The sequence below is a fragment of the Oreochromis aureus genome, unplaced genomic scaffold (assembly GCF_013358895.1).
Source record: "Oreochromis aureus strain Israel breed Guangdong unplaced genomic scaffold, ZZ_aureus HiC_scaffold_388, whole genome shotgun sequence".
Lineage (NCBI taxonomy): Eukaryota > Metazoa > Chordata > Actinopteri > Cichliformes > Cichlidae > Oreochromis > Oreochromis aureus.
The window spans coordinates 127,434-148,980 of record NW_024108935.1 but is presented as its reverse complement, the minus strand read 5'-3'; the positions used below and the strand labels follow the sequence as shown (position 1 = coordinate 148,980).

Genomic DNA, 21,547 nt, shown 5'->3' with positions numbered 1-21,547 from the left:
GCACAAAAGTGCAAAGATGAAGTCATTTGCAGGCCTCATTCTTGCAATCGGCAGCTGCCTTTGTGATTCTCAAATTAAAAGCTATTGTGACAAAAGTTGTGATGTCTGCTCTTTCACTCGTATAATTTAAGACCTGGGAGCTTTGGGAGAGAAAGTCACAAACACTGTGGATAAAATAACACTTCTAGATACCAAGCTGCAAAAAACTAAAAACAGAAGTCATGGATTTGCAGAAGCTTAGTGGAGGTAACATATGCAGAAATGGACCTAATCTACCTGTTCACTTACAGTTTATTCATTTGTGCATTCTTTACTTCATGTGTAAGGAAATAATAACATGTTAGATTTAAAAAAACTAAATAAATAAAAGGCATTTTTGTGACGTCTCATTATGCAATCAAAGCAATATCATCAACATCATATGACCATCTCAACCTGAATGTAGGAAATGAAACAGGCAAAATTTGTGGGAAAGCGTCTGAATCCTAAAAAAGGAATACATAAATAAACACGTTAAGAGTAGCTTTAATAATAATGCATGAATGAATGAATTTTGTCCTTTAATAATAATAATATCATAATCACAGATTTATCCAATTTTTAGATTACTGTTGGAATACCGTTTTTAAAAGTCTGCAAACTTTGTGTCATCATATTGAATTTACAACATAGTTTAACTTAAAAATATTTAAAAGTAATTTCAACTTGGTGGAATGATGTTTTTAGTTTCGGTCAGCTCAGTCATAGAAACAGGTTTCAGCGCAGAGTTGCATTCATGAAATCTGCGACATCAGAATATCACTCCTTTTATCGTGGGGTGACTGTGTGAGCATGTACTCGGCTTCTTGAAACAAATTGTCAGTTTCAAAAGAAACAACAAAAACTCACTCTGGCAGGTCCTAAATAAATGAGTGCTTAATATGCCTGCTTTGGCTCACACCTCAACAGCTGAATGATGGCATGAGTCACTGCACTCATTTGACCAATCTGTGTTATGAATCAGTCAACTGAGTTGAGTCTATGGAGTTAAAGGTCTGGACGAGGACAAAAAGGGAAAAACAAAACAAAACAACAACATAAAAATAAAAATATTATTTTAGGGTCATTCTCCTGGGTCTTTAAAACTGTGTTTTGTGCTTTTGGACTTTCAAGTTCTGAAGTTCTGTTTATTGTTAAGTAAATATTAATATTAAGCAAACTAATAAATAGTCTTAGTTTACTTATTCTTTAGGTTTTTAACTTCATATTCCCCCTAAGTGTTTTCTCTGTTACTGTTGTGTGTAGTGAATGTGCTCTAGTGATATGTGTGTTATTATTCGTTTGAATTCCTCCTCTGCCTCATTGTGTTGTCTACACAATTGTGCTTGTTTGCTCCAGCTGTGTCCACTTCCCTTGTGTATCTTGTGCGCCAGTATACTGATCAGATTAATGATGGATCAGAGAAACCTGATCTTCCTAACTACTCATGGAAAATACTACATCGTATTGTTTTATAGTTAAACTAAAAAAAAATAAATACCTGCAGCAACCAAGCTTCAACTTTCTTAAAGTTAATAAATAAAATAAAAATAATAAACATAAATCCAATAGAGAAGCATCTTTTATCAGTAAACTTTTAAAAAAAAATCCTTGTATGTTGCTTTACATTAAATTTTACTAGAGCAAAACTTGTGCATTCACAGGAAAACACAAAAGGCTGGCCTGTATTATTATATAGTGTAATGCACTATGTGGTAATCTTAATGGTCTGGTCAATCAGCACAGCCAGACAGAGCAGCTGCAAGTGCATTCACACAGTGGCTGTATACTGTAATGTTGCTTTTCAAATGCATAATGTGCAAAAAAAGACAAAATGCAAACGTCTGAGTGATGTGTCTAAATTTGCCTAATACTGTAAACTCAAAATTTAACATTGTATCCTTAAGGAAAGGTCGTACTAAGCATGTGGAAAAAACCCCCACCTGAGTCTACAGTAACCACATGAAAGTAGTTCCAACTGGTGGAGAAAACAAGTAAATATTTCAAGAACCTTTTTATGCTTGTTCAAAAGGAAGTGACAGCTAAAGCTACATCCTGAAGGTCATGGCAACGACAGGCAAAATTAGAGAAAATCACTGAACAAATAATTAAAATATTTCACTTTATTTCTATTATTAAGCAGGAATCATTTCACATTACTGTAATTTAACACATGGCAGACAGGAGAAGAAAAGCAGACAGTGCTTGGCTTGTCAAATCTAAAAATACACATGAATTAAAACGTCCCAAAGTAAAACAAATTTTCTCCTTTCATCTTGAACAGTGTTGTTATAAAGCTCCCCACCTATCTGAAGCCATCCCTTACATTACTGCCATCCTGTGGTAGCTGTTGGCAATTGTTCCTGAAAGCTGTGTTTTTTGTTTCAATCTTCCAAAAGACTGCAGCTCTCTGTTTTGATGGTGTGGATTGCAAACATGGAGGCAGCACAAAGGAGTTTCAGGCAAAGGGAGCCCTTAAATGAAAAGGAAACTAGATACAAACTGTCTAACTAACAGGATCATGATCGGAACATAACGGTGCAAGTACAAGGGGGGAGGAACACAATATATACACAGGAGGGTGGTTAGGAGAAGTGGAGACAGGGAACATGGGAACACACATGGACAAGACAAGATGGGGGAAGCAAAGCGAAAAACAAGACATATGAGAGGATGACAAAATAAACAGGAACTCACAAACGCTGAGACACAGACACAGAGACGTGAAGAGACAGAGAGAGCGACCAAGTTCTACGACCAAGTTTTGAATTTATTATGGTCTTGTGATTCATTCCTTTGGATTTAAGAGATTTTCATTTTCTAGTTCTTATTTTCTGTATTAGTTAGTCCTGACTTTTGTTTTCTTTAATGCAACTAAATTTATTATTTCTCCCTCCGGGCTGTTAAGTTATATGAGTTTCCTTTTGTGTCTAGTTTCCCTGTTTTGTTACCCTTTGTTTCTGCGGTCATGTTCCTGTGTTTGTCTGACATCCCTGTGGTTTTATGTTAATCTGTCTGTGGTCCAGACCCTGTTGCAGGTTCACGTAACACGTATTGTGTCCAGTTCAGGCAGAGGCATCTGTTCTTCATCTGTTTATTTACCAGCTGACTATAAAATGACATGTTGGTGGAGCCTTCAGGCCAAATGATGTTGATCTTTTGCTGTCAGAGAGATTCCTGAGGGATCATATGGAGCATTTGTTTAGACTTGTATTTAATTTCAACTGAAAATGCAAATACTTTCAGTGTCTGCAGATTTAACAAAGAAAGTTTAAGCTTCTATAATACTTAACACACACATTAATATTTCTTTTCCTTTTAGCTCAGCTCTTTCGAGTAAGATAGATGTACTAAAATGCCTTGTACACAACTAAAACTATAAATGTGCCTCCAGTAACTGCATAACAATAGTTAACATTAAAATAAGTAATAAATGTACGTTTTTTTCAGAGACCTATTTAACTGTAGGAGAAACAAAAGTGAGCTATGAAGTATATGAACAAATTAACTGCTACTGACCTCTTGATCTCTCTGTAGGTCTTCTTCCTCTGGTCCGCGATCATCGTTTCTCACACTCCGATGAAGTTTTGTGTCATGCTGCTTGCCACCATGTTGATTTAAAGACCTCCTACCATACAAAATAGTGACACAGTATTTACAGTTAGGCTGCAAATTTGTGGATAGTAAATCAACTTTTAAAATTTTGCCTCTGTACACTAGAACAGTAGATTCGAAATAAAACAATAAAGGTACAATTTAATTGCAAACTCTTAGTTGTAACTGAAGGATTTGAACAAAACTTTTGTATTAGCTGCAATCATAAACAAAGTCTGAATACTTTGCTGAATACTTTGCAGCAGTGAATCTTTTTACTGCATCTGTCTTTGGTTACAGTATATTTGTTCAGGGATTCACTTTTATAAAAGATAGAAAAAGACACGTAGGATGTGGTTCAATTGGGGTGAGACTAACACAGTTGCATTCTTACTGGGCCAAAGACTGCTTCTTCAGGACCACTGAGGGTACCACACATGACAGTTTCCCCTCTAAGAATAGCAGCTACAGCCTCTGAGCTACCTACAGTCTGGTAACCTAGACAATGAGGAGAATGTGCTGGACAGGTGGAGACAATGTTTAGTATTTCTATTGCACCAAAGTAACTAGTGCACTTTGCTTTTCACAGAATGTAACAAAGATGTGACTCGGCCCCTCGAAATACTGGGAAAAAAAATCATCTGGATATCTATACTGACATGGACTGTATAATGTGTAAGGAACAAATGGATGCCACATTGTTTGATAGAAATAAAAATTATCTACCTATAGAGGGCTGAATTCAAAGCTACCCTGAAAGTCAAAGGGGTTTGGGTGATTAGTACCAATTCTGTCATCTGCCTGCATATTCTCGCCTATTAAGGTCGGGCATTATTGTACAAGAGGAGGAAACCAGGATCAACTGAACCAGTGTAGGGCCTGACAATGTGTTCAAGTATTTCACCCTGATTCCTAATGGTAGCCTGTAGAGGTCTCTGCGCCCCTCCATGGATTTGTCTCCCCACATCATCACTGAATTACCATCAAACTGTTCATGCTAAATGATGCTACAGGCAACATGAACTTCTTCATGGCTTCTCTGTACCCTTTCATGTCTGTCAGATGTGCTCAGAGTGATCCTGAACTCATCTATGAAAAACACAGAGCACCAGTGGTGGGCCTGCCAAATCTGGTATAATATGGTAATAACCAATAAGGCTCAATGGTACCGGGCGGTGAACCTACATGAAAGGGCTTACTAGAGAATGTCAGGCCTGCCTTTAGATTAAACTTTACACTTAAGACATTAGGTACATAAGCTTCAAAATGAGAAGTACTCCGTATTATTATAGATATTAGATACATGCAAGTTAATATACGAAGTACCTTTGAGAACATCCATGTTTATAAAAGTACCATGCTGCAGCCCCAACAACATTCAGGAAAAGCAAAACACCAAATAAGGCCCAAGCAGCAGAGCATGCTCCTACAGGGACACAAAAATGAAGAACATGAGAATGAGATGATTGTTCTTTCCCACTTTCATGACAAGTTTTTTTTAGTTTTTTTATTTCACACTTCATTAATAAGACTGAGACAATAAAGAAACATAATCTACCCAACACAAATCAAGCACATGGCTCACAAAGAATGAGATTTCCACACTGGATCAGTGGGTGGCTGGGTTTATAATGAGGGTTTACAATGACTTCTGGCTTTTTGGCTTTTGGCCAACAGGAAGGATGCTGGTAGAAACTGTGATACTGTTGGCCAAACATAAAAGAAGTGGCAAGGGGTAGGTGTATTTGAAGACAGCAAGAGAGAAGCAAAGATAGGAGTATGAACGTGAGACTTTAGATATAGGGACTACATGGAAACGAAGAGAGCTGGTTAATACAATGTAAAGGGAGATTAAAGGAGAAAAATTCAGGACAGATGATTCTGGATTTAGTGAAAAGGTGGTGAACACTTATTTTTAGAAGACAGAGGAACACAGGCTGACATATGAGTGGAGGAAGATCCACACAGGGGGACTCTATTTTATGTATGAAGGGAGGAAGGTGCAGGAAAGAGACAGGAGACTGTAAAGTGGTGTCAGGGAGGAGCACAGCTAGGCAGCATTGCATGGTAGTCTGATGGATAACTCTGGATGTCAAGAAGAGGAAGTGAGTGAAAACAGTGGCAAGGAACACATGGTGGAAGCTGAAGAAGGAAAAAATGTGCACAAAGTTCAGGGTGGAATTGAGACAGACTGGGTTCAAGATTCAAGACTCAAAGCTTTATTTTTATGTGTACAAAGAAAAGCATTTCTCTGTACAATGAAATTCAGCAAAGAGAGAGGTGGCAAAAGAAAAAAGTTTATAGTTGAGCTGAGTGTGAAGCTGGAGACCAAGAACAGTTAATGAATCTGTAAGTGCATCGGATTATTGTGAAAAGAACTGAAGTCAGCAGAACATGTGTGTGAATGGAGAGGAGACAGGTGTAACAGTGAATATGCAGGGAGCAGAGATACAGAAAGTAAATTATTTTAAATACCTGGGGTCAACCATCCAAAGCAACAGACAGTGCACAAGAGAGATGAAGCAGAGAGTGCAGGGAGGGTTCGAGTGTGTGGAGACGAGTGTCATGAGTGATTTGAAATGAGTACATCAGAGTTGCAGCTCAGATTAAGTGATTTGCAGACAAAGAGAGGCAAGGCTGAGATAGTTTGGACATGTGCAGAGCAGGAATAGTGGACATACTGGACAAAGGATGCTGAAGATGGAGCTGCCAGGCAGGAGGAAAAGCAGAAGGCCACAGAGGTGGTGCACGGGTGTAGTGAATGAGGACATGCAGATGGTTGGTGTAACAGAGGAGGATGCTACAGATTAAAGGAACCACTTCTTTAAGATAGCTTCTTACTAAAGACTTTTAACCTCTAATATCTGTGTTAGTGGAATATCTCCATAGGTAGAGTCCATCATTTCACGTTTAGCTTAATGTTCAAGTTTTTATTTATTTTCCTCATAGAAGTCCACAGAAAAGAAAACAGAGTAATATCAGAATGACACAACAGCCACAAAAGCACAAATCCAAAAATCAGAAACAGAAATCCAAGCTGACCTCACCTGATGCCACATGCACATAGAGCTGACCGTGTTTACTTCCATATGTGTTAGACGCTTCACACTGATAGAGGCCATTTAGATCAGAGCTCAGACTCAGCAGTTGTAGCTTCGCACCCTCTACTTTGACAGCAGATTGCAGCAAAGACTGGCCAGATCTGGAAAAACATGAACGAGACTCAACGCGACATGTACAGTGAGGGCAGAACAATGTGAGTTGTGCTAAAAGTCAAATACATTTTGGTTATCAGCTCTTTGCAGTAGATCTTTTCTCGCCCACAACAAGATTTTGTATTTTTTTAATTTTCACCTAAATACAAAAATACATCCCACTTAACATGTTCAATTGTTTTTTGTGTGAAAACAACCTTCATTTTAGTAAGATTTCAAACCACACTACTTTGAAGAACAGCCCAGCTAACTCCCTGTTTAGCATCCTGTACGTCAATTTGTAACTCACAAGATTTTCAAGTTTTTTATTATCTTTTGTGGAGCATTGATATGAGGATTTAACAGGCCACATCTAAACAGCAGCAAATTCTGATGCCAGATGATAAAACTTCTCAATCCACCATTAATTTACATGACTAACATGAGCAGAAATGGGTTGCTTTCTCAAGAGGCTCAGAATGAATTAATGCAGCTTAAGAGCAACTTAAGATAAAACACCATTTAACTGTTTAAATGCATAAACACTGCATTTACCAGGAATTCCTCACATCTAATGGATAAGCAGTGAACTACAGACAGAGAAACCAAGAAGGACCGCTGAGCGACACTGCAGTTTGTGTAATGAAATATACAGTGTACATAAAACTGCCTTGCCATGTGAAAAATATTCATGTAACTTTTACTTCCATGGTCGATTTTATGAACATCATGCATTTGTAACTAACTTTAAAATAATCGAGACATGGAGCTCAAAGGCTGAAGAATTTTACTGAAGTACAGAATCTGTTATATCAACACATTTACACAAATTCTGCTTTTACAAATTTGAGTGTCTGTCATTTATTTCTTTTTTATGCAGCTGTTTTTGTAGTTGACTGTAGTGGAAAAATACTCCTTTAACAGCAACAAACAAAGGTTCAACATCCAATTCTTTTCCCCATTGATGTGTTAAAGTCTTTAGAATAAAGGATATGAACACATTTATGTTTGTTTGAGCTTTAATTAGTGTTATCATTTTAGGACCCAGTATTTCATTTCATTTCATTTAAATATATCCTAACTTTCAATATGAACTGTTAATACATCCTATAACCTACCCTAAAGAACAGGAATGACTGGATGACTGCTTATTTAGTGTCTAATCTCACATCTCTCCAAAGGTGTCATCCATTTGGGTCACCAACAACACCTTTTGTTTTTTGGATTTGAGAGGAACTCAGATCATCTCAGCAGTATTTTCAGTTTCTGTCTGCTGAGCTGAAACAGGTTCACATAATCCTTCTCTAGAGTTCCCAGACAACCATGGCAACACCACTAAAAATGCAAGTAGTGCTCAGGTCTCCACACAACAGTCCATATGCTTCGAGACAGGTTTGAACTGGCTTGTTACAATTTTATTATACTAAACTCAACCTACTTCTGTTTTATTGCTTATGTTTTAATGGGGGTTTTTTTCAGCTTAAATAAATACTTTAAATATTTCAGTTTCATTCATTGTTATGTGAGGAACCAACCATGGCGGCCAGGAGGTACTTTTTTTTTTCCTTAAAGCAAAAGTGTTAATTTTAATAGACTGAAGCGCTTAAAGCCTACTGGGAATGAAATTTGAAAAATTATATTATAATTAACAAAACCTCACAAACTTAGTAAAACATCTAAAAACACTAATACCAAGGCAGCAGTTGTTCTTTACTTTGTAAAAAGAGTACCCATATACAAAAATACTGGGGTCTGTCAGTGCTACGCATTAGCCCCCTAGATGCACCTGGGTAACATCTTTCTTTATTGATCGCCACAGGAAAAGTGTGTTACATTTTATATGACACTAAATACAATACCGCTCTTTCTTTGTCACTTAGGACAAACAAAAAGAACCAATGAAATGAATGTTTCAGCTGAAACTGTTATTCAAGCTACTTTACCTGCTCCATGTAAAATTTGCACTTGGGTTGGCTTCTGTCACACACTCAAATGAGTCCTCAGATTTTGCTCTAATGTTCACTTCTGTAGGAGAGACTGCAAGAGCAGAAAGACAACGGTGTTAATCCTGAACTGAGGACACAGTAATAACATGAAAATAATGTTTCACCTATGTCTCCTACATCTTTGACCCAAGCTGGACAAACTTTTGGGACTGAGGCTGATGTTGTATAGTTCACGCCATGATTCAGTCTTTATCAATAACAATGCTCTTTTTTAAATCAGTCTAGATGTTTTTGTCTTTCAGAAAGTATTTTCCCATCTATTGTGACAACATGCTACAGTGTGACAAACAGGAGGCAAAGTCATGAGATTTGGGATGTTTCACTCCCATTCATTTAAAAAACAAAAGAAGAGCAAACTCCAGAACAAAGAAGAAAAACAAAGTATCTAGATGTCTGGATTGGACTGGATCCTCTTTCCAGTAACAAACATTTAGGTCCACTTTCTTAGTTTTAGTCATGTTCTTGAGGGTTTTATCAAATATCAAAGTAAAGCTGCCTCTGTTTACATCATTTAATGATGTAAGGAGTCAAACCAAAGTTTGGTACATAGGATGTTTTGTCTTTACTACACATAAAGCTTTTAGCGATTTCAGAATTGGTAAACAGAGCATATCTATCACTCCCTCAGTAGTGCCTCAGGTATTCTGTCTTTTCTAAATAAACTGTTCAGTCGTTTCACTAGAGTCCTGCACTTGAGTCTGTTCATGCATTGCGACAGATGTGTCAACGGGCTAATCCACTAGCAATCTTTGCAGAGATTTCCAAGAAAAAAAACAACAAATACATCAACCATGGATCAAAGACAAATAATAAACTACATCAGCAGCTGATACTCACAGTAGACCTGTATGGTGAAGGGCAGGGTTTCTTCTTCAGACAGGGAGTCACTGCTGATGACACACTGGACCTGGTGACCGTTAATCTCTCTCGTAGGAACACCAAACAGAGAGCTGACTGTGGTAGTTGTATCGTTGTCATAATGTGTGGAGTTTGTTGTCGACCTCACTTTGTCTCCCAAAGCACCAGTGAGCCACCTCACCTCTGCAGGAGGCTTCGATCCAGCAGCCGTGCAGGTAGCAAATAAAACCTCTTCTGTGCCCAAAGTGGGAAGATTGTCCTTCACGCTTGTGAATGGAGGCACTAGGAGAGTTACAGCACCAAAATAAATCAATAAATCAATCAATAAATAATCAGTAAATAAAATCATCCTGTTTACTATACCAAACAATTTTAGCGGTATCTCTGTCTTCTGATTTCCACTGGGAAACAAGGTGAAGATGCATGTGTAGCTGCCTTCATCCTTCAGGGCAACATTGGATAACTGAAGAGTTCCATTTTTGTCATTAAAATTCCCGATATATTTAAATCGATCATCACCTCCATTGACAAATTGTGCTCCATCTCTGGGTAAGATAGTGAAGAAATTGTCATTGCGAGGTTTTTCTCTCGTCCTCCTCTGCCAGGTAATCTCTATCAGGTCATCAGTGGTATCAATGACATAACACGGTAAGATAGCGGTGCCTCCTTGAAGCACCGTCACATTTCCACCAATCACCCGGAAAGCTGTAAAGAGTATTCAGACAAGAATTTTTTTTTTCTGTGTGTGTGTGTGTTTGTCGGGGGGTAGCTTCATCTTTCAACCTCTCTTAGATTTACACGAGCGCTCAATCGAGATAAGCCTCCAATGAGGTAAAAATGGGAGACAAAAATTAAAATGTAATCCAGCTCCTCTCCGAACCTAGAGTGAGGTGTACTTACCCAGGAGTGGGTTACAAAGGCAAAACACAACTCTTAATCCTGGACTTTCACATTTTTAAAACATAACCATTCGAAACTGATGTTTAGTGTAGAAACACAAAGTGAGTTATAACCTACAGTCAAAACATTAAATACCAAAATAAAGTTGATCGTGAGCAGCTCACTAAAAAAAGAGATGTAAGACATTTTCTCTTCTACCTTCGACAAAAGCAACAGCAATAAAGGATAATCTACCTACCTTCAGCGTCTGTCAGAAGCGCTACCATCAGAAGCGCACTACGTATCATGGAGTCACATCGTAAAGGGAAACCGTGGCAGTAATTGGCACAAAAGAAAGCAGCGGCATCCATCCTCTAATCTTAAAGTTATAAGAAATGTTACACGTTCCAAAGTCCGAGAGAGAGAAAAAAACGTTGTTAGGTCTGTGAACGAAATACACGTGTATTTCGTTCACAGACCTAACAACGTCCTAACGACCTAACAACCGGTCGATGACATGATCACCGGATACGTGTCATACGTGGTGACACGTATCCCCCCCACACACACACACACACACACACAAAACATGTTAAGGATTGTACATTAACATAAAACTGTTGTCCACACACACATATGAAGAGAGAGAGAGTATGCATAGTATGCAAACAGCTACCAAACAGCCATCATAATTCGTCATACAATGAGAACAGGACAAATCAACAATTGACAATGACTAATTAATATTAAAATCTGTAACATATTGTATTGTTTGGAGTTTAGTCTGCTACTGTTACTATTTTTACCATTTCTTCTTGGAGCAACTGTAACCCACACTATTTCCTTAGGGATTAATAAAGTATTCTGATTCTGATTGTTTCAGGATGACCTGCCATCATCCAATGACACATCTGCTTACCTGCATCTTTTGTTCGTTTCTCCTCCTCTTCTTTTCTCTTTTTCTAAACTGAGCACCTGATGGCTTTGAACTTTTCTTGTCCATCTTCCGTTGGTTTTAATTTTGCACTCCAGTATGAACACCCATCCCTCAACCAGAGGATCACCACAACATAATCTAACAGACCTACACCTTAGTTCACAGATTCACTTTGTCTAGGGTGCATTTCTGAGATTTCACACAACCCAGGATTCAAATCATGAATACATAATGGGCTTGGATTTATAACATTATGAATGAAATGTGCTCTATTTGGAAGCAGCAGGTCTCCCTCCCTTTCGACGGGTTATGTGAGACTTTAAATCATCAAACTGTAAATTATAAATTTTAAAATTGTTATTGATCCCTTTACCCCGAGTCCTAAAGTGTATGTTTATTTTCTTACTCTACTATATTTATTTACTTGCACGGCCTCGTCGTCTCGTCTCTCTATATACTGGACTGTGTGTAGCGGCGATGACAATAAAGTTTACTTTGACTTCAGCAGCGAGCAGGCGCACCGAGGGCTCTCATGCTCACTTTTCGCGTATAGAATTTCGAAAAAACATCGGTGCAAATTATAAGTCTGTATCATAATGTCTGGTGTTTTCGTGTTTGTTGGTTTGTTTTTATTTTGTTTTATTTTGCGAGTTGGTTATTAGATGCTGCTCCAGCCAGCCAGAGAATCCCCCGCCGCCCCGCCCTCTCCTGCCTGTGCCGCAAGCAGCAGGCGCACCTCGCAAACGGAGGGCGCCCTTACTCCCAGCAAATGGGCGATAGAAAACCGATCGGTGCCTATGCCATTCCCAATATGCGCTGGCTGCCGTCGGGGCAGCATGAGTACGAGCATTTTTTTTTTTTTTTTGCCGATGCTCGTGATGCCGCCCCCCATCACGATGCCGCCCCGGGCAACCGCCCGTGTCGCCCGTATCTAAAACCGCTACTGCAGTCACGATTATTTGAATTTATGCTTAACTCATGTTCTTCCTACAGATCAAAATACAGCACAGTAGTTTAAGCACAAAATTAATAATGTGGCTTAAAAAAGCATTTTAAAAAAAGCCTGATGGCTTCAGCTAGAATGTAATAAGGTGAATAGAAATGGCTTCAACCACTCGATCATATTGAAGACTTGCTTAATCCTAATTTGCTGTGTAAGAATAAATTCTCGACGATTCTCAAATGCACCAAAAGGTGGCACTCCAGCAACAGCAGTGAAATAATATTGGGTATTTTTAAACACAGTAGGCCGAACTCTTGTTCATGTGACCCGCACAAGAAATACAGGAAGTGTTGTTCACTTAGTTCACTTGATCTAAATGCCCCGCTGTGCCAAACACATTTGCTTTGCCAAGAGAAACTCTCTATAAGTTCCACTTGTTGAAGGGATTCTGTTACTGATCTAACCTATCTTTAAATTTATCAACCAATTGCAAATGAATATTCATACATGCCTCTAAAAGGAAAAGTAGAGTTCTGGTGAGCATTTTTAAAAGCAGATTATTATTATTATTTTTTTTTTAAAATGAAGCAGTATTTCATGACAGCGTTGATGTTTTTTTTGTTACTCACTAATGACAGGGTAAAATTGCAACTTTGTAGAATGCATTGTGTCACATTTAGTGTTTAGGTGTGAGAAAAAAAAAAAAACAAAACAAAGCAACTGTCTGCAAAAGTTTTTTATTGACACTATACTGATTAAGTATGCAACATGGTCACAACTGTGAAGTGGGTAAAGGGTGTTAATCTATGAAAGCACAGTTTTAGGTGGATGTTATATTTTCATTTATAACCTGAAGAATGAACCTTTATTTACTTCATTTATTACAGTTTGTTGTTACATTGAAACACTGTATGCACTACTTCAACATAAGTTCATGTTTCAATCCACATAAGATGAACAACACACATTAATTTTGAGATTAGCAAAGCAACAATTAACCACTTCCTGTTTTTTTGCAGCTCTCGTCAGATAAATAGAAAGCTGCTGATGATGCAGTGGTCTGTTTCTCTCTCTCTGACTGGCGGTCGTGATGTGCAGGATAAACCAAGCAGCACTTCTCTTCATTCAGCTTTTAGTGATGTGTCATGTCTTTGCAGGTACAGAGCAGATTTGTGTTTGTGAAACATCTTTTATCCAGATTAAATACAGATACATTGTTTTTAATTAATTTTTCTTCCCTGAAGAAAACCACAGGTCTACCTTTGTGTTCAGAGGAGGCTCAGTGACCCTGACTTGCAACATATCCAACAAAATGCAACACAAATCTCCTGGACCAACGGCAGATCTGTTTTCCAATATTCCGTTGTGCTGAACTGCACATTTTCAAATTTCTCATTTTACAAACTGAATATAAATCATGAGTTACCTACAGAGCTAACTATTTTTAGTGCTCAGCCTGAGGATGAAGGACTTTATACATGTGCCATAACTGGCAAAAATGGCCTACACAGCATTACGTGGAATTTAACTGTGTCTGAGAAACCCACAGGTAGGTAAAAACAAAAACATCTCACAATCACTTTTACTAAATCTTCAGTAACCAATGAAAATTACATCTATGCTGCTTTACAGAATCCATTTCAAAGTATTTTCTATCCATATCACCTGCAATTGGATTCATTCTATGTGGCATCATGTTGGCTGTTTTCCTCTGCAGGTGAGTAAATGCTTTTTAACTTCATAAAAGATTGAAGAACGTTACTCTTCTTTATGCTGCTGTACATTTATTGTCAGTGCTGGAAGACCAATTTCATCATAAAACTCACATGTCATTTTCTATAGTGTCTTCTTGCATGATTATTCTTATGTTTACCATGCAGTTTAGTTTTAATTTATTAATGTCCAGGCATTCAAATATTGAAAGGGTGCATCAAATAAGAAAAAAAATTAGTTGACGGTGTTCATAGAGCTGAAGATTTAAATTGTCATGCATTTAATTGCAAGGAAATATATGTCCAGGTTTTGAAACATCTGAAAATTGCATCAGATAAGAAAGAATAGTTAAATGCAACTTAGTTTGTGGAGCTTATACCACGCTGCTCACAGACCTGGATATTGGATACTGAAAAAATGTATGTCTATGATATCTTTAATAAACAATGTAAAAAAAAAAAAAAAATTAAAATTAAAATTGCAAGATAATGTTAACAAATAAAATGTGTGTTTTGTTTTTTTCAGGTAACAAAATAAAATAAATTACACAATTTGTTCACTACTTCTGTCAGTACTGCAAACTAATGCTAACCTACAAGGGCTGAACCAGCCCTTTGTGCTTTTGATGAGGCATTTTTCTTGCAGTAGAGTGTGCAAACAGGAAATGCCTCTCAGTAGTAGTTAAAAGGTTAGGGTAAAATGTATCATGTACTCTTTGGGCATTTTCTTTGTGGCTTAGCCCAACCTGCATTTTTCCACAGCTACAAAAGTTGGTTAATATTAAAGGTTAAGTCCAGTTGTTATAGGCCCATCATGTGGGTGTTACATTGAGATGTAGAACCTACTGAAACACATCTTTACTGCAGTAAATATTGATAGAGTACACATGTAACTGCATGGACTTTAGGAAGTGAAAGATGAGAAATAAAACATGAACAGAAATTATGAAAAAAATGGATGATTTCAGACATCATCCTTTTAAATAGCAGAAGACTCACTGTATTTCCTGATTTACAGCTAACAATAAATAACTAAACTAAAGTCTGAGACCAAAAAAGAACCTAAGATATTAATTTATATTTTAAACTCCCCAAATGTTAATGAGTTGCAGCAAACACACCATATGCAAAGATGTTACTGTTGTGCTAAAATAACACAAATTCTCAAAATGTTTTGCATTTCATGTGGTCACTGTACGATTTAAAATCTCTTTATGAACCTACACTGATATTATAATGTCCCTGAAACACCTCCACAGTACTAAGATGAGGGGTTTCATGACTGGTCACTGCATTTTCTCTCCAGAAAAATTATGACGAAGAAACGGAATCAAGGTCCAGACTGCAGTGAGATTCCTCCTGAGTCAGAGGAGGTCAGAAGATCTCTGTCATCTCTAACACTCTCTTTAACACTCTCACATGTCTCTGGAATAATTTCTATCATGTTCTGTTTTTGCACTTTCTATCTTTATAGTTGGAGCTCCATCAACCACAGGGTCACACTGCTCATTGGAAAAATAACAAGCGGAGGAGTCAGTATATGGAGAACCTGAATTTAATCTATGATCACTTCTAAGCTGATGAGCCATGCAGTTACACAGAGACATGGACATTTTCATTTTCAAAGCAGGAACTGCATGAGAACACATCAGAGGAAATGAAACAGAGCTACTATAGCCTCTTTAGCTCAAGCATGCAGGTGTCTGTGAATGTACGGAGTTTTTCTCTTACACCTCTGATTTATCTGTAGCAGCAGCTTTACTTGCATCCTGAATCATGTGTGTAAAACATCCATAACTTTGTAGTATTATAGTTTACTGTTCATATGTGAAATCATCCACTCAGTTTCCTGTGCACTGATCAATGTGACTGTGAATCAGATGTTGCCATTGCCACCACTTTCATGTGAACATGCTCATAGTTAAGGTAAACCTGGGTTTACTTACCAAGCTGATATTTGATGTTGACCAGCTGATTTTTTTTCCATGTAAAAATAAATCACGAGTTACCTACAACTATTTTTAATAACTATAATTATTTTTAGCACTCAGTTTATGTATGCAGCATAACTGAAAAAAAGTGGTCTACGCAACGGTGTGTGCAATACCTCAGAAGTAGGCAGGGCAATAAGCTGGATTAATCACTTCCAGTAAAGGTCAAGATAGCAATTTAAATCAATTTACTGCTGATTTTATACAGAAACCTCTTCATAAACGTATTTTCTATACATTTTGAGCTACAACCATGTCATCTGTTATAACTGTGTTGTCTTTTGAGGTAGAGTTAAACAACAACATGTTTTATTTTGTTGTTGTTGTTGTTGTTTTTCTTGGGTTAAGAAAAAGACATTTGATCCTACCTGTAGCTCTCAGCAGCACATAATAATTAAGCACATGATTTACTAATGCAGATGAAGCACAAGTTTAATTTAAAATTCAAAGAGAACAAAGAGAACAGCACCTTGAGTTGTCCAGTATGACATGGGAGGAGATGTTAGAGGAACTTTGGTATTACTCGGACCCTCATTTCCCACGAAAAGTCCTTGAGTCATTTATATTTATAACCTCATATGAGCTTTCTGTACCTAGATTGGTAGGTGACCATATTTCCTTTTCAGTTGTGCCTTCCTTCCTGTCTTATTTTAGTAGCTGTTGTTCTCTGTTATGTGCTGAGTTTTGTACATATTGAGTCTTTCTTTGATGTGTTGCCTGAATAAGCAGTCTTCACCTTATTCCCAGTGCTTCCTATAGTATTGCTAGAGTTCTGTGATTTTGCATCCTCTGACTCGCTCTTTTTTCTCTGGATTGTTGAGTTTGACTCTTCAATTCTGATTCCTGTTTCCTGCATTTACATCTGCAAGGTTTTGTTTCCCTGTCCCAATTTTTTGAAATGTGTTACTGCCGACAAATTCAAAGAACGTACAGACGGGTTTTTATTGGTGTCCACTGGTTCTAAACTGCAAAGTCTGCAGTCTGAACAGAAAGGCAACTAAAACACAGTATAGCATTCAAAGGGATTGCACGCAGAAAAGTGCCTCAATGCCACTAAAGAAAAATAACCTTCCAGATATTTCTCCATGATTTTTGGATTGGAAAAATATATTTTTCTTAATTTCTGTTCAAATAACCAATAGATTTACTTTAAGGCATTCCGGCTTTCTTCTCACTAAGTGAAGAGGTGAGAGAAATTAATTCTATTTGTATGCAATCATATGTGCAATTACTTTGACTAAGCACTGAAACGATACAAGATGGAAATGGATTTTACATAGATTAAATTGGAAGTAAAGGCATTTAGTATTTAAAGCAGAAAAGGAAATTGCAGCATGGGTTGGACACAGTTTGATTAGAAAGGATTAAGTTAGGACTGAGTCATGATAAGACAATAAGAAAAAAGAGAAGGGAAGTAATATTTTCCAAAGTCTTTAGAAGATGGTTTAGCTTGTATTTTGGAGTCCTGTATTACCATTCTAGCCCAGGAAGTGGTGCTAATGCAGCTATGTGATGGTTGTCAGCCATCAAAGAAGAAGACAGCCCCACTTAGGCTTTGTTGTGGCCTCTGTGGCCTCAGAGTGCTGTGAGGGGTTTACAGTGAAGGAAGTTTATTACTGTTTTAGCTGCCTCGACAAAACCTAAATCTAATCATACATCACGGGTATCATGATGGTGGTTATCAACTTTATCTGTTAAACAGAGATTTCTACTTCGTTCTCCGTGCTTCACAGATCATGGAACATATTATGCACAAAATGATCCCTGTGTATGGAAGAGGATTAGGGCCACTGGGAAAACAAAGCAAAAAACAAAAAACACGCCCTTTTTTTTTTTTCTTTTCCAGAATTTTTTCTCAGAATACGTGCCCACTTTTTTCCCCCCCGGTGGCCCTAATCCTCTTCCGTACCTGTGAGTGGTACCTACTCCAAACAGATAGATCATCAGATGATGATAATTTAATAATTGTGATAAAATAAGTGATGGGCATTTTTCTTTCCACTTAGGGGTGGGGATAGGAGGAAGTAGTGCATTTGTATTTTTCCATTTTTTAAAGTGATAGTGTTGTGCAAAGCTTAAAATTGATTCAGCCAAATCTGACATATTGGCTTTTTATCATAAAAGTATGTTTCTTTTTTTCCTCCTTTTGAGGAGGATTGTTACATGAGCCACGGTGGCTGCTGTTCAACCCTGTACTGGTAAGACGTTAGAATAAAGATGACCAGAGTTAATACAGAGCACAAATATTCAGTTAAATCTGATTAAAAATAAAATAAAAGATTGCTTAAAGATTTATTTACTTGGTCCACAAATAAAGGGGCACTGACAGAGAAATGTTTGTTTAGATCTGAATTCTACTTTTTGTGTTAAACCGATTGATGTTTGTCCATCTCTATATGACAAATATAATTCTTTGATGCCATAAGTATTAATTATAACACTTACTTAACATAATGGTTATTTACATATATTAACCTTAGATATTGCAGTCTGAACAGAAAAGTAACTAAAACATAATATGGCATCTAAAGGAAGCACAGACAAGTTTTTATTGATGTCCATTGGTTCCAAACTGCAAAGCATTTTATCTAAATATTTAAACACAATCCTTAAATTTAAAATTATGTTGGTTTGTTCAGTTACTTTTGAGCCTCTTGCAATGGGGGACTGTGCATTTAAAATGGTTGTAATTCCTCCACAGTACTTTGGAGGAAAATCTGCCTGAGTTTACTTGATATTTCTGTAAAGAACTGTTTCTGAATTGTGGTACTGTGATTATCCCTGGTGAGACAGGGGGGCTTACATTCAGGAATCGAGTTGTAAGAGACAGTTTATTCATGAGGGTTAGGTGTAGAACAACATCAAAAAGAATTTACAATATGAATAAATAATAAAGGTTAACATGACTGGCTTCAAATACCCACACTACAGACCTGCTAAGGAATAGTCGTATTTGTACGTTGGAGTATTTGTGCCACATTAACAAAAAGAATAGTGTCTATTCTCAAAACATTCAAATCATTTTTTTTCTGCATGCAACCTGAATACTCCTTTGTATATTTGACTGTACAAAAATACAAAGGATATATTTTGAATAATTCTTAAATGTGTCACAAGATGGCACTCCATCACAAGGAATGAAAGCATCTATACCGAGCAGTAGTCAATTAGTCAATTAGCCTCTAAATACCAGGAATATGACTTCATAACACCTCTGCTTAACACAGTCACATAATAAAATGCTCAAATCCACATTAAAGATTAAAAGAGACCAAAAAATTACAAAATAAATCCTTTGGGTGATAGGACAATTTTAAGAATATAGTCATTATTCTTAAAATTGTCCTATCACCCAAAGGATTTATTTTGTAATTTTTTGAATAATGAGCCACGCCAAATATACACCAGAGTGGCAATATAGCAGTATTTTTAACATAATACAATCAAATTCATAGTCTTAAAGGGGACATGATATAATGATAATAATGATGATACAAAGACTGATACTACTGAACTGAAATATGCAAAAACCTCCTCTCTCAAAACTACATTTTATGCAGAATTGATCCAAAAAACATCCAAAGTGCTGTTGTGCCACCACTGTTAAGGCCTTGCATTGAAATGTACATCTTGCACACCCTAGCTACAGAAAGCTGGGTGTGCAAGCTCCTCCTCACTATATAAAATATGTTACGTTTTCCTCTCTCAATATTTTTCTTACTACACTGCCTCAAACTGATCTGAGTTCACTGTAGTTCCATTATAATCACAGTTATGCTGACATCCTTTGCAGTTCAGTTATTTTTAACTTTGGTATTGCAAAAGGCAATTCCTACATGACATGTTTCAGTATCTTTAGAGTCATCGGTTTTGCACAGATAAGCCTGGAACAGGTTATCTATATTGTACATAGAGAAATCTTTGCTACTTTTCCTGTCAGGTAGTACATCTGTTACCTGTTACTATGTGTTAATATTACTGGCACAACTTATAACAATAGAAACGAATTAGAAGTGAGGAAGTGGTAGGATCAACTTCACCTCCAGATCTACAGTAGATGCCAATATTACCAGCTACATTTGGTGGTGATTTTGAATTTAAAAAATCAGCTGTAATATTAAAAATAAAGGCAAAAAAGGTCATGCATTTACAGAAAAATGATAGATGCAAAGTTGTGAAACCTTTCAGTAGCTTATACAGCTGTTTAAATGCTATTATTTCATCATAGGGAAGAGGTGAACCTTGTGTCATGGAGCTGATTTGTACAACAGAGATTATCTTGATGGTAAACAACAAAAAATTCCAAATCTTCAGATGTTAACTGTAGATATAGAAACTGATGGCTGTCAAAGCACAAGTTTTGTCCAGAGGTGTCCATAAATAAACAGCACTTCACTGGAAGATGCACAATATAATGTGAATGGAACCTGAGTTAGGCAAAAACTGTTATACTGGCCATGTAGGTGAAACTCCTCCTGATCAGGACAAAGAATCTGATGAGTCTGCAGAGAATATATTGTCATAATATTATCAGATAGTAAACTACAATTTAGAGATTCAGAAGTGATACTCATACAATAACTTTTTTTCCCCTTTGGTACATGTCCCAAGTCCTTAGAAAAAACAACAACAATAATAATAATGATAATAACATATTGTTTACACACAATGTTATAGTCACACACAATGGTCCAGTGAAGTTTAAAATAAATTAGTAACACTGTTTTTTCAGTGCAAGAATTACAGAGAAAACTATGAAAGGTTTTTATTATTATTTTATGTGCAAACCAGTGTGTCCTTGTACTCTCCATTTAAACTGTTTCTCGTTTTTCATTTAGCTTTTTTCAGAACTTTCTTCTTGTAAAGTCCACAGAATGAGCTGAGTCTCTTCAAGTGCTGCCTGTCATGTACACTGCAAAACTTTGGAGTTGTGAAGAGGCCATCTATGGATTGAAAGTGCAATTAAAATTAATTTGTATTTGTTAACAGAAATAAATTAACAGAATAGCAAGCAAACACAAAACAGCAGTAAAGCAGTAAGGAGAGAACGTGAATGAAAAAGTTACTCATTATATATTTTATTATCATCATCAGATTGCTATCTAAATTGTGGTTTGCTATCAGAATTATAAGATCAAGTCCCCTCTTTAGTCTTCTGTAAGTCATACACATGACATGCACACAAAGGCACCAACTATGGATTGTAAATGTAGATAACTTTATGGAAACTACAAGTGAGAATGGAAAGCAAACTGTAAAGTGAATACATGACTGAAAACACCGTGAGAAATGACAATCTGAATAATACAAAGTTATTCTAACCTTTCCTCCAAGCTGAACATGATGCACATGATACTGGACACAAGTCAAGGTCCTGTTCTTGTAAAGGTCCTTTTTCAGGCACCTGGTCCGGCT

General features: G+C 37.0%; 1 protein-coding gene and 1 long non-coding RNA gene across 3 annotated transcripts; one reads left to right on the top strand and one right to left on the bottom strand.

Moving 5' to 3' along the window:
• Positions 1-2,164: 2,164 nt before the first annotated feature.
• LOC116312443 (nectin-4-like) lies at positions 2,165-11,044 on the bottom strand. 2 transcript variants are annotated; one of them, XM_039607789.1, is made up of 8 exons: positions 10,809-11,044; positions 10,034-10,375; positions 9,650-9,952; positions 8,750-8,843; positions 6,660-6,814; positions 4,939-5,038; positions 3,538-3,646; positions 2,165-3,195 (listed from the first exon to the last, which is right to left on the bottom strand). In XM_039607789.1, exons 1-8 carry the CDS (start codon positions 10,918-10,920, stop codon positions 3,184-3,186), a joined length of 1,227 nt encoding a protein of 408 aa, XP_039463723.1. In that variant the 5' UTR covers positions 10,921-11,044; the 3' UTR covers positions 2,165-3,183. The 2 variants fall into 2 exon arrangements, with proteins under 2 accessions (XP_039463723.1, XP_039463724.1); XM_039607790.1 differs by lacking the exon at positions 10,034-10,375.
• Positions 11,045-13,762: 2,718 nt separating this feature from the next.
• On the top strand, positions 13,763-16,334 carry LOC120437073. Its single transcript, XR_005610803.1, has 4 exons — positions 13,763-13,978; positions 14,062-14,146; positions 15,448-15,514; positions 15,616-16,334. It is a non-coding gene; the product is annotated as an uncharacterized LOC120437073 (long non-coding RNA).
• Positions 16,335-21,547: the final 5,213 nt, after the last annotated feature.

Bases quoted from the DNA above. Each gene is read 5' to 3' on its own strand.
- LOC116312443 (XM_039607789.1), bottom strand. From the start codon at position 10,920: ATGGATGCCGCTGCTTTCTTTTGTGCCAATTACTGCCACGGTTTCCCT. The intron at 10,376-10,808 runs GTAGGTAGATTA...TACTCTTTACAG, and splicing joins GCTTCTGACAGACGCTGAAG to CTTTCCGGGTGATTGGTGGA. The intron at 9,953-10,033 runs GTATAGTAAACA...TAACTCTCCTAG, and splicing joins GATACCGCTAAAATTGTTTG to TGCCTCCATTCACAAGCGTG.